This window comes from Tamandua tetradactyla, chromosome 6 (genome assembly GCF_023851605.1).
Source record: "Tamandua tetradactyla isolate mTamTet1 chromosome 6, mTamTet1.pri, whole genome shotgun sequence".
Classification (NCBI taxonomy): domain Eukaryota; kingdom Metazoa; phylum Chordata; class Mammalia; order Pilosa; family Myrmecophagidae; genus Tamandua; species Tamandua tetradactyla.
In genome coordinates this window covers 89,460,215-89,474,232 of record NC_135332.1, presented here as the reverse complement: position 1 = coordinate 89,474,232, position 14,018 = coordinate 89,460,215, and the positions used below count along the sequence as shown (strand labels likewise).

General features: G+C 36.0%; 1 protein-coding gene and 1 long non-coding RNA gene across 2 annotated transcripts in view; one reads left to right on the top strand and one right to left on the bottom strand.

Moving 5' to 3' along the window:
* The window catches only part of SPIDR (scaffold protein involved in DNA repair), a 757,458-nt gene extending 753,332 nt beyond the window's left edge, over nucleotides 1-4,126 (bottom strand). The window contains exon 1 of the mRNA XM_077166724.1: nucleotides 4,043-4,126. Coding sequence (XP_077022839.1) covers nucleotides 4,043-4,051 — 9 coding nt within the window. The 5' untranslated portion in view covers nucleotides 4,052-4,126. The remainder of the gene's footprint in view (nucleotides 1-4,042) is intronic.
* Nucleotides 1-14,018, top strand: part of LOC143688604 (uncharacterized) — a 130,689-nt gene that overhangs the window by 27,366 nt on the left and 89,305 nt on the right. The window lies entirely within an intron of this gene.

Below are 14,018 nucleotides of genomic sequence, written 5' to 3'. Positions count from 1 at the left end.
TTTAATTGGGACATTTTCTTGGCCTTAGAACTGTAAACTAGCAACTTATTAAATTCCCATTTTTAAAAGCCATTCTGTTTCTGGTAATTGCATTCTGGCAGCTAGCAAACTGGAACAGATGTATAGGATACATGTTTCCATTTCTATAGGAAGATTTTGGAAGAAACACAGGGGTCACCAGACCCAAATAGTTCTGAAAACCTTCAGGGCAAATGCCATTAGATTTCAAAGTAATTCATCTTCTGGGCTTTAGAAAGTGACAGTCCCACCCTTTCCAAGGGCCTATGCAACATCCTGACTCTCTCTAAATGCTGGGGTGAGAAGTACAACCTTGAAAGACATTAGGGAGCTCAACTTTTTCTCGGCTCCACCCTTTCCAAGCATCAGGGCAATACCTGGTCTATCTGCCATCTCTGGGGCACATGCTTAACCCCTTCAGAACAATATGGTGGCAGCAAGGTGCTCCCCAAACCCCAAGGAATGCGCTCCATCCCACCTTCTCCATGGCCTGGGGCACCAAAACTCTTCCAGAATATAGGGACAGAAGGCCTGCCCTCTGCCTTCAGGGCAAACCTCCTCTCCAAGTCTATGGGTGGGTCTACTCTCCTGGTCCAGAATTTCTTGACTACAGACCTTAGCTTCTGTCTTTGAAGTTATTTTTCCTTCAATTTGTCCCTTTTCTGTCCCTTTTAGTCTAGACTGGCAGTGGTTGCATTTATACAGATCCTACAACACTTCTTGTTGGTTTTCTATGTAATACACGAGGCCCATAGCCATCAGACAGTAGGGCTTTCCACAAATCCTTCCTGGATAACAACATCTCCAATCCTGGCCTTTTCTGAAAGGGCTGACTGGTTCCATGTTTGGTTAAATCCTCACATGGGGCACTATTTTCTGGAGTCTTTCTGGAAGCCCAGATTTTTTCAGACAATAAATTTCTGGTTTCTTCTACCCAAGAGTTCAGTTGTCAACTTATCTTTTTTCTGTTGCATTTCACTATAAACTGCAAGGAGAAACCAGGCTGTACTTTCCACATTTAATTTGGAAATCTCTTCAGCTAAGGATACCAGTTTGTGGCTTTTAAAATCTGCCTTCCGTTCAAAATTGACTAGTAGTCAATTTTGCCAGATTCTCTGCCATTCTAAAACAAGGATCAACTTCCTTCCAATTTGCAATAACATGTGCATTGTCTCTGTCTAAGGCCTATTGGAAGTATCTTTAGACTTTACATTTCTACCAACAGTCTCTTCATAGCATTCTAGGCTTTCTCTATCAGCTCCTCACAACTCTTTCAGAATCTTCCCCTTACCTATTTAAAAACCGTTCCAACATGTTTGGTATTTGCATACTATAGCAGTGCCCCTCTTCTCCAGTACCAAAATTTGTTTTAGTTTGCTAAAATTGCAGGAATGCAATATACCAGGAATGGAATGGATTTTAAAAGGAAATTTATTAAGCTGCAAGTTTACAGTTCTAAGGCTATAAAAATTTCCAAGGTATCCCAATACCTAAGGCATCCAGTGAAATGTACCTTGGTTCAAGAAAGGCTGATGGGTCCGGAACACCTCTGTCAGCTAGGAAGGGACAGGGCTGGAATCTGCTGGTGTCTTTGGCGCTCATTTAAAGCACCTTCCCTCAGGGTATTTGCTTTCTTCATCTCTAAACATCTGGGTCCCCTGTTGGCTCTGAAGCTTTTTCTAAAATGGTTCCCTCTTAAAGGACTCCAATAAGCAACCCCACCTTAAATGGCTGGAGACATATCTCCATAGAAACCACCTAATCAAAAGGTCTCATGGAAACAACTTAATAAAAATGTTCCCATCCAGCAATGTTCAAACAGGATAACTAACATGACTTTTCTGGGGTACACAACATTTTCAAATCAGTACACTGGTTGTTGACTTTTTACTTTTTACTCCTGTTATTGAAGACTGTTTTCTTTGCATTTGCGTTTGTCCAGGAACTACCCCTTTTTATTGTTGCAATGCATATTGTATTAAACAGGGATGCTAAAAAAAGCATATGCGTTCAGTGAATGGATGTTCTACTGTCAAAAGTGACAGCAACAGCATGCTCCCAAGCCTGCATTGAAGAGCAGGAGAAGGATGAATTAGGCCAAAACAATTAAGTTGCAAAAGGGGGCTGCAGCATCAAAAATTTCCTAACATGACCCTTACTGTGACCCTAACCTTGATTTTCACCACCTTGTTGACACTGATCTTGATTTTGACAATGACTCTGACACTCACTCTGTCCCTAACCCTGAAATCTCATTGACTGTAACTCTCACCTTCAACCTTTCCTGATCTGTGAGCAGTAGGAGGAAGAGGCAGAGGCACTGCCTTCCTTGCAGCCTTTCCCTGTTTGGTGGCTGCCTTAGCAACTTGGCATCTTTTAACTCCTCCCTCACCCAATCAGCAGCCTTCTTCCCTGGCTCATCACAGTGGAACCCTGCCACATGCACCCCATTTTTAGAATGCCCCTCCCCCACTTCTCCTGCACCACTCGCCATGCCAATGACAGTTGCTCTCTGGTACTTTTACAGATCTTCTGATTTCTTATCCCTTTCCCCAACCGTCCATGTCCAAGTAAAATCTCATATCAGAACATTTAAAGAAGCCCATCAATTAGATGAGAGTAAGATCGACAATCCAGTAGAAACATGGGCAAAATAATTGAGTAAATGTAAATGGTTAAGTTCATTAAAAAACTTTTAACTTCATGAGTCATTGGGGAATCCCAAGTTAATGCTATCTTTAGTGTATCTGCACACATCCAATTGGTTAAAAATGAATCCTGGGAGAAGCTGCTTGTTAGGAGGATAAATTGGTGGTGCCACTTTGGAAAACAATTTGTCATCACATACTGAACTTGAACTCAGTAAATTCAGTACTCAGTAAGAGATGCTATTCAGAAACAGGTGCTTATGAACACTATAATACATGAACAAGAATGTTTATAGCAATCTTGTTATCTATTTTCACAGGTTAGAAATGAGGCAAATATCCATCAACAGAAGAATAGATACATAATGTATAGTGTACTTGCAGAGGAAATACTATGACAGCTAAATAAACAAATTACAGCTACTGGCAACACCTCAGTTAAATAAAAAGTTCCAAAGATAGGCAAAGTTACAGTATATAGTGATATACATCTTAATGACTTTTAAATTCAACATAATGATTATCACTAGGCAGAGGCAGAGGAATTTTTAGCCAAAAGAATCAATGGGTGTTGAGGTGGGAGTGTTCCTTGGAAAGGTCCTATTTCTAGACATGGGATTTGGTTATTTTGTATTTGCCTCCCAATAATTCTTTGAACTGGATTTTTGTTTAATGTGCTTTTCAGTATGTTTCCATATCACCATAAAAAGGGGGAAAATACTAGATAGTGCTACAGTAGACTATTTATCTTTGATAAGAAAGATAAAGCATGAAAGTTTATGTTTACGCAAACGTTAGCTTTAGTAAATTGTTACAGATTCACCAATTGTGAAAGACAATCTAAGTTTCCTTTTGAAATGTGTACAGTGCTGTTTGAGTGTTCCATTAGGATTTCCTCTTTTTACTTTTTCTCTATGTGCTTTCAACCAAATGTTGTTTTATTTCTTTGAGATAGCCAGTTGAGACTCATGGATTTCTATAAAAATGGATACAACAAGCATATGAGAAATTGATAACCTCAGAGAATCTCCAAAATGTTTAAACATTAAATCCAACATCTGTTCCAGCATTTCTTATGAATAAATCTCACAGTTACAAGAAACAAATCTAAAACATTGGTTTTTAGCTCTGCTTTACACTTAGGAATGATATTTCTGTATTACTTGCACAGAACCTATTTTGGAAAGGGACTGATAAGAGAATCTGATAGTAAATATAAACCAGAATCTGATAGTAAATATAAACCTATCTATAGAAAAATTCACGTATATAAAGGCATCCATTTTATAAAATATCCATGCTGTTCCTGTACTTTCTAATGCTCATAATCATAGAAAGACAGGTCTATCGAAGAAATACAGTGTCGAAGGACTTACATTTTCCATCTATTGAATAATCTTCCCTTTGCAAGTAAGGTCTCTCATGCTGAAAGGTAATGGTGCCTCCAGTCTGTCCATCCCTCATACATTTAAAGATAAAAATAAAAGTTAAAACTCACTCTAGACATAATTTTACTTATATACATTTCAACTATGTGCCCATAGATATTTCATGTTATGCAAAATTTTCAGGATGCTGGGCTGTCCTGGATGCTATTAAGGAGTTTAGGGGAATATCAATGGATTCATGTGTGTCCTATACAGCATTCTTAAAATTACCATAGCACATTTTGCATAGGATCGTGAAGAATATCAAATAAAAAGTCCATTTTAAATACTAATGTGGTGTAATTTGAGGTCCAATATGCATACCTGGTTAGAATGGAGCAAATTAATTCCTGTATATCCATTCTACTGATCTGATTTGAAATTAATGAACACATATACATTCAGTGGATTTCTTCTTTGTTCCCTGGCACTGGCACTTATTGTTGATATAAAGGTTAACTACTCCTTAGAGGAGACAAAAGAGAATGGTATCTCACCTCTCAGGTAAAGTACATTGGTTTTCCCTGCTGAGCTGTCAGGGTCCAATTTTGTGTTCTATAAAATTCATTGTGTATAATTAGTCTTGGTAAGGCTTCCTCCCTTGGTCTACATTTTGCTCACCCCTAATGAGGAAAATGTCCCTGTCGATAATTATCCGCTCAAAATGCCTTTGAGAGGAGCAAGGGCTTCGATGTAGCACAAAAATTTCCTTTTATGTTAACAACTGAAGGTATCATTTTAGTATTTGGAGATAAAGACTGAAAGAAGTTAAAAGTTTCAAATATAATTATGTGGTTCTTCCCATTTGATTGGTTAAGGTGTTGTATTACATTAATCGATTTTCTTGTATTGTGCAAACTTTGCATATCTGGAATACAAACTGCTTGGTCATGGTGTATAATTCTTTTACTATGCTGTTGAATTCTATTTGCAAATACTTTTTGAGGATTTTTGCATCTATGTTTATTAGAGAGATTGGTCTAAAGATTTCTTTTCTTGTAGTATTTTTGTATGGTTTTGGTATTAAGGCGAACTTTGCTTAATAGAATGATTTATGTAGTGTTCCCTCTTCTTCAATTTTTTTTGGAAGAGTTTAAGCAGGATTGGTATTAATTCCTCTTATAATGCTTGATAAAATTCACCTATGAATTTGTCTGTTCCTGGCCTTTTCTATGTTGGTAGATTTTTGATGATTTAATCAATTGCTTCTGATCAGTTTGTTGAGGTCTTCTCTTTCTACTTTAGTCAGTGTTTGTTGTTTGTCTGTTTCTATAAAGTAGTCCATTTAATCTAAGTTGTCTAGTTTGTTGACACACAGTTGTTCATGGTAACCCCCTTAGGACTTTTTAAAATTTTTCTTTGGGGTTCATAATAATGTCTTCCTTTCATTTCTGATTTTATTTGTACCTTCTCTCATTTTTCCTTCTCAGTCTTGCTAAATGTTTGTCGATTTTATTGATGTTCTCAAAGAAGCAACTTTTGGTTTTAATGACTCTATCATTTTTTATTCCTCATTGCACTAATTTCTGCTGAAATCTTTGCTTTTTTGGTCCTTCTGCTTGTTTTGAGATTAGTTAGCTGCTCTTTCTCTAGTTTTACCAATTCAGTCAGGTCTTTGGCTTTAGCTCTTTCTTCTTTTTTATTGTTCACAATTGGGCTATGAATTTCCCTCTCAGCACTGCCTTCATTATATACCATAGATTTTGATACATTGTGCTCTCATTTTAATTTATCTCAAGATATTTACTGATGCATCTTGCAAGTTCTTCTTCAACCCACTGATTGTGTAACACTGTGTTGTCTAAGCTCCATATATTTGTGAAAGCTCTGGTCCTTTGGTGGCTATTGATTAATGAAGAAAATGCTTAGTATAATTTCAGTCTTTTTAAATTTATTAGGACCTGTTTTGTGCCCCCTGCATATTGTCTATCCAGGAGATTATTCCAGGGGCACTTGAGAAGAATGTATATCCTGCTGTTTTGGTATGCAATGTCTATGTATGTCTGTTAGGTCTAGTTAATTTATCATATCGTTTAGTGTCTCTGTTTCTTTATTGATCCTCTGTTTAGATGTTCTATCTCTTAAAGATAGTGGGTGTTGAAGTCTCTTACTTTTAGCAGAAATAGAGTCATCTATTTTATCTAGAAATAGAGTCGTCTATTTCTCCCTTTAGTTTCACCAATTTTTGCTGCATGTTTTTTGGTACACCTTGATAATGGCATGAATGCTTATGATTGTTATTTCTTCTTATGAATTGTACTTTTTTTAATATGTGGTGTCCATGTAACAGTTTTCTCTTGTGACAGTTTTGCTTTATATATATATATTTTTTTCTCATGGGCAGGCACTACAATTTTGCTTTTAAACTATATTTTTTCTGATGTTAGTATAGCTATCCCAGCTTTTTTTTTTCTTTGATTACTGCTCTCATGGAATATCTTTTTTCACCCATTCACTTTTAGCCTATTTGTAACTTTGCATCTAAAATGAGTTTCTTGTACACAGCATATAGATGGATCATATTTTTTAAATTAATTAAAATTTTTTTAAACAGAACAACAAACACAAACATTCTTACCATATGATCATTCCATTCTACATATATAATCAGAAATTCACATCATCACATAGTTGTATATTCATCATCATGATCATTTCTTAGAACATTTGTATCAATTCAGAAAAAGAAAACAGAAAAAAATTCATACATACCATACCCCTTACCCCTCCCTTTCATCGATCACTAGCATTTCAGTCTACTAAATTTAATTTAACATTTGTTCCCCCTATTATTTATGTATTTATTTATTTATTTATTTATTTTTTACATGGGCAGGCACTGGGAATCGAACCCAGGTCCTCGGGCATGGCAGGCAAGCACTCTTACCTGCTGAGCCACCATGGCCCGCCCCTATTATTTATTTTTAATGTTTTACTAGTCTGCCAATAAGGTAGATAAAAGGAACACCAGGCACAAGGTTTTCACAACCACACAGTCACATTGCGAAAGCTATATCATTATGTAATGATGGATCATATTTTTAAATCAATTCTGCCAATCTGTATCTTTTAATTGGGGAGGTTTTTTTCTCTTTCTTGTTCATTTAGCTACAGTTACTAAAAGCCTTCAATTCTGTACCCATCTCTAGGCCTTTTTCTCCTGTCTTTTCTTTTCAGCTAGAAGAACTCCTTTTAGTATTTATTGAAGGGCTGATCTCTTAGTAGCAAACTCCTCAGCTTCTTATCTGTTTATCTGTAAATATTTTAAACTCTCCCTCAATTTTTGAAGGACAGCTTTGCTGTATAGAGAATTCTTGACTGGCAATTTTTCTCTTTCAGTATCTTAAATATATGATATCACTGTATTCTCACACCCGTGGTGTCTGATGCGATATCAGCACTTTGGTCTTATTTCACTTTCCTTGTATGAAGTAAATCAGTTTTCTCTTGCTGCTATCAGAATTTTGTCCTTCTCTCTGGCATTTGATAGTCTGATTAGTCTGTGTCTTGGAGTGGGCCTATTCAGATTTATTCTCTCTGGAGTATGTTGAGCTTCTTGGATTTGTATATTTGTGTCTTTCATAAGAGTCAGGAAAATTTCAGCCATTATTTCTTTGAATATTGCTCCTGGCCCTTTTGCCTTCTCTACTCCTTCTGGGACATCCATTGAGTGTATATCTGCATGCTTTGTGTTGACAGTCATTTCCCTGAGACCCTGTTTGAATTGTTTTCCTTTTTTTCTCCATTTGTTTTTTGTTGGTTCAAATGTGGTTGCTCTGTCTTCCATCTCAGTGATTCTTTTCTCTCCCTTTTCAAATCTGCTGTGTCTCCAGTATATTTTTAATTTCATCTTCAGTGTCTTTTATTTCCATAACATCTGCTATTTTTCTATGCACTCTTTCAAATTCTTCTTTGTGCTTTTCTAGTATCTTCTTTTTTTCTAGTATCTCCTTAATATCCTTTATCTCTTTATGCATATTTTCCTTCATTTCTTTGTATAGATTCAGGAGACTTGTTTGAACATCTTTGATTTAATTGTTCCAGATTCTGTGTTGCCTCTGACCTTTTTATTTGTTATTTTTTTTTGATTTTTTTTTTATTAATTAAAAAAGAATTAACAAAACAATTAGAAATCATTCCAATCTACATGTACAATCAGTAATTCTTAATAACATCACATAGTTGCATATTCATCATTTCTTAGTACATTTGCATGGATTTAGAAAAAGAAATAAAAAGACAACAGAATAAGAATTAAAACAATAATAGAAAGAAAAAAAACAAAAAAAACAAAAACAAAAAACCTATACCTCACATGCAGCTTCATTCAGTGTTTTAACATAATTGCATTACAATTGGGTAGTATTGTGCTGTCCATTTCTGAGTTTTTATATCCAGTCCCGTTGTACAGTCTGTATCCCTTCATCTCCAATTATCCCTTCTCTTTTTTTTTTTTTTTTTTAATTAACGGAAAAAAAGAAATTAACCCAACATTTAGAGATCATACCATTCTACACATGCAATCATTAATTCTTAACATCATCACATAGATGCATGATCATCATTTCTTAGTACATTTGCATTGGTTTAGAAGAACTAGCAACATAACCGAAAAAGATATAGAATGTTAATATAGAGAAAAAAATAAAAGTAATAATAGTAAAATCAAAACAAAACAACAAAAAACAAAACAAAAACCTATAGCTCAGATGCAGCTTCATTCAGTGTTTTAACATGATTACTTTACAATTAGGTATTATTGTGCTGTCCATTTTTTGAGTTTTTGTATCTAGTCCTGTTGCACAGTCTGTATCCCTTCAGCTTCAATTACCCATTGTCTTACCCTGTTTCTAACTCCTGCTGAACTCTGTTACCAATGACATATTTCAAGTTTATTCTCGAATGTCCGTTCACATCAGTGGGACCATACAGTATTTGTCCTTTAGTTTTTGGCTGGATTCACTCAGCATAATATTCTCTAGGTCCATCCATGTTATTACATGGTTCATAAGTTTATCTTGTCTTAAAGCTGCATAATATTCCATCGTATGTATATACCACAGTTTGTTTAGCCACTCTTCTGTTGATGGAGATTTTGGCTGTTTCCATCTCTTTGCAATTGTAAATAATGCTGCTATAAACATTGGTGTGCAAATGTTCGTTTGTGTCTTTGCCCTTAAGTCCTTTGAGTAGATACCTAGCAATGGTATTGCTGGGTCGTATGGCAGTTCTATATTCAGCTTTTTGAGGAACCGCCAAACTGCCTTCCACAGTGGTTGCACCCTTTGACATTCCCACCAACAGTGGATAAGTGTGCCTCTTTCTCCGCATCCTCTCCAGCACTTGTCATTTTCTGTTTTGTTGATAATGGCCATTCTGGTGGGTGTGAGATGATATCTCATTGTGGTTTTGATTTGCATTTCTCTAATGGCCAAGGACATTGAGCATCTCTTCATGTGCCTCTTGGCCATCCGTATTTCCTCTTCTGAGAGGTGTCTGTTCAAGTCTTTTTCCCATTTTGTAATTGGGTTGGCTGTCTTTTTGTTGTTGAGATGAACAATCTCTTTATAAATTCTGGATACTAGACCTTTATCTGATATATCATTTCCAAATATTGTCTCCCATTGTGAAGGCTGTCTTTCTACTTTCTTGATGAAGTTCTTTGATGCACAAAAGTGTTTAATTTTGAGGAGTTCCCATTTATTTATTTCCTTCTTCAGTGCTCTTGCTTTAGGTTTAAGGTCCATAAAACCGCCTCCAGTTGTAAGATCCATAAGATATCTCCCAACATTTTCCTCTAACTGTTTTATGGTCTTAGACCTAATGTTTAGATCTTTGATCCATTTTGAGTTAACTTTTGTATAGGGTGTGAGAGATGGGTCTTCTTTCATTCTTTTGCATATGGATATCCAGTTCTCTAGGCACCATTTATTGAAGAGATTGCTCTGTCCCAGGTGAGTTGGCTTGACTGCCTTATCAAAGATCAAATGTCCATAGATGAGAGGGTCTATATCTGAGCACTCTATTCGATTCCATTGGTCGATATATCTATCTTTATGCCAATACCATGCTGTTTTGACCACTGTGGCTTCATAATATGCCTTAAAGTCAGGCAGCGCGAGACCTCCAGCTTCGTTTTTTTTCCTCAAGATGTTTTTAGCAATTCGGGGCACCCTGCCCTTCCAGATAAATTTGCTTATTGGTTTTTCTATTTCTGAAAAATAAGTTGTTGGGATTTTGATTGGTATTGCATTGAATCTGTAAACCAATTTAGGTAGGATTGACATCTTAACTATATTTAGTCTTCCAATCCATGAACACGGTATGCCCTTCCATCTATTTAGGTCTTCTGTGATTTCTTTTAGCAGTTTTTTGTAGTTTTCTTTATATAGGTTTTTTGTCTCTTTAGTTAAATTTATTCCTAGGTATTTTATTCTTTTAGTTGCAATTGTAAATGGGATTCGTTTCTTGATTTCCCCCTCAGCTTGTTCATTACTAGTGTATAGAAATGCTACAGATTTTTGAATGTTGATCTTGTAACCTGCTACTTTGCTGTACTCATTTATTAGCTCTAGTAGTTTTGTTGTGGATTTTTCCGGGTTTTCGACGTATAGTATCATATCGTCTGCAAACAGTGATAGTTTTACTTCTTCCTTTCCAATTTTGATGCCTTGTATTTCTTTTTCTTGTCTAATTGCTCTGGCTAGAACCTCCAACACCATGTTGAATAATAGTGGTGATAGTGGACATCCTTGTCTTGTTCCTGATCTTAGGGGGAAAGTTTTCAATTTTTCCCCATTGAGGATGATATTAGCTGTGGGTTTTTCATATATTCCCTCTATCATTTTAAGGAAGTTCCCTTGTATTCCTATCTTTTGAAGTGTTTTCAACAGGAAAGGATGTTGAATCTTGTCGAATGCCTTCTCTGCATCAATTGAGATGATCATGTGATTTTTCTGCTTTGATTTGTTGATATGGTGTATTACATTAATTGATTTTCTTATGTTGAACCATCCTTGCATACCTGGGATGAATCCTACTTGGTCATGATGTATAATTCTTTTAATGTGCTGTTGGATACGATTTGCTAGAATTTTATTGAGGATTTTTGCATCTGTATTCATTAGAGAGATTGGTCTGTAGTTTTCTTTTTTTGTAATATCTTTGCCTGGTTTTGGTATGAGGGTGATGTTGGCTTCATAGAATGAATTAGGTAGTTTTCCCTCCACTTCGATTTTTTTGAAGAGTTTGAAGAGAATTGGTACTAATTCTTTCTGGAACGTTTGGTAGAATTCACATGTGAAGCCATCTGGTCCTGGACTTTTCTTTTTAGGAAGCTTTTGAATGACTAATTCAATTTCTTTACTTGTGATTGGTTTGTTGAGGTCATCTATGTCTTCTTGAGTCAAAGTTGGTTGTTCATGTCTTTCCAGGAACCCATCCATTTCCTCTAAATTGTTGTATTTATTAGCGTAAAGTTGTTCATAGTATCCTGTTATTACCTCCTTTATTTCTGTGAGGTCAGTAGTTATGTCTCCTCTTCCATTTCTGATCTTATTTATTTGCATCCTCTCTCTTCTTCTTTTTGTCAATCTTGCTAAGGGCCCATCGATCTTATTGATTTTCTCATAGAACCAACTTCTGGCCTTATTGATTTTCTCTATTGTTTTCATTTATTTGTGCTCTAATCTTTGTTATTTCTTTCCTTTTGCTTGCTTTGGGGTTAGCTTGCTGTTCTTTCTCCAGTTCTTCCAAATGGATAGTTAATTCCTGAATTTTTGCCTTTTCTGCTTTTCTGATATAGGCATTTAGAGCAATAAATTTCCCTCTTAGCACTGCCTTTGCTGCGTCCCATAAGTTTTGATATGTTGTGTTTTCATTTTCATTCGCCTCGAGGTATTTGCTAATTTCTCTTGCAATTTCTTCTTTGACCCAGTCGTTGTTTAGGAGTGTGTTGTTGAGCCTCCACGTATTTGTGAATTTTCTGGCACTCTGCCTATTATTGATTTCCAACATCATTCCTTTATGGTCTGAGAAAGTGTTGTGTAAGATTTCAATCTTTTTAAATTTGTTAAGACTTGCTTTGTGACCCAGCATATGGTCTATCTTTGAGAATGATCCATGAGCACTTGAGAAAAAGGTGTATCCTGCTGTTGTGGGATGTAATGTCCTATAAATGTCTATTAAGTCTAGTTCATTTATAGTAATATTCAGATTCTCTATTTCTTTGTTGATCCTCTGTCTAGATGTTCTGTCCCTTGATGAGAGTGGTGAGTTGAAGTCTCCAACTATTATGGTATATGAGTCTATTTCCCTTTTCAATGTTTGCAGTATATTCCTCACGTATTTTGGGGCATTCTGATTCGGTGCGTAAATATTTATGATTGTTATGTCTTCTTGTTTAATTTTTCCTTTTATTAGTATATAGTGTCCTTCTTTGTCTCTTTTAACTGTTTTACATTTGAAGTCTAATTTGTTGGATATTAGTATAGCCACTCCTGCTCTTTTCTGGGTGTTATTTGCATGAAATATCTTTTCCCAACCTTTCACTTTCAACCTATGTTTATCTTTGGGTCTAAGATGTGTTTCCTGTAGACAGCATATAGAAGGATCCTGTTTTTTAATCCATTCTGCCAATCTATGTCTTTTGATTGGGGAATTCAGTCCATTGACATTTAGTGTTATTACTGTTTGGATAATATTTTCCTCTAACATTTTGCCTTTTGTATTATATATATCATATCTGATTTTCCTTCTTTCTACACTCTTTTCCATATCTCTCTCTTCTGTCTTTTTGTATCTGACTCTAGTGCTCCCTTTAGTATTTCTTGCAGAGCTGGTCTCTTGGTCACAAATTCTTTCAGTGACTTTTTGTCTGAGAATGTTTTAATTTCTCCCTCATTTTTGAAGGATAATTTTGCTGGATATAGGAGTCTTGGTTGGCAGTTTTTCTCTTTTAGTATTTTAAATATATCATCCCACTGTCTTCTAGCTTCCATGGTTTCTGCTGAGAAATCTACACAAAATCTTATTGGGTTTCCCTTGTATGTAATGGATTGTTTTTCTCTTGCTGCTTTCAAGATCTTCTCTTTCTCTTTGACCTCTGACATTCTAACTAGTAAGTGTCTTGGAGAACGCCTATTTGGGTCTAATCTCTTTGGGGTGCGCTGCACTTCTTGGATCTGTAATTTTAGGTCTTTCATAAGAGTTGGGAAATTTTCAGTGATAATTTCTTCCATTAGTTTTTCTCCTCCTTTTCCCTTCTCTTCTCCTTCTGGGACACCCACAACACGTATATTTGTGCGGTTCATATTGTCCTTGAGTTCCCTGATACCCTGTTCAAATTTTTCCATTCTTTTCCCTATAGTTTCTGTTTCTTTTTGGAATTCAGATGTTCCATCCTCCAAATCACTAATTCTATCTTCTGTCTCTTTAAATCTATCATTGTAGCTATCCATTATTTTTTCTATGTTTGCTACTTTATCCTTCACTTCCATAAGTTCTGCGATTTGTTTTTTCAGTTTTTCTATTTCTTCTTTATGTTCAGCCCATGTCCTCTTCATGTCCTCCCTCAATTTATCGATTTCATTTTTGAAGAGGTTTTCCATTTCTGTTCGTATATTCAGCATTAGTTGTCTCAGCTCTTGTGTCTCATTTGAGCTATTGGTTTGTTCCTTTGACTGAGCCATATTCTCAATCTTTTGAGCGTGGACAGTTATCTTCTGCTGCTGGCGTCTGGGCATTTATTCAGATTTCTCTTGGTGTTGGACCCAGCAAGGTTGTAATATTTTTCTGTGAAATCTCTGGGTTCTGTTTTTCTTATCCTGCCCAGTAGGTGGCGCTCGTGGCACCCGTTTGTCTGCGGGTCCCACCAGTAAAAGGTGCTGTGGGACCTTAAACTTTGGAAAACTCTCGCCGTCCTGGG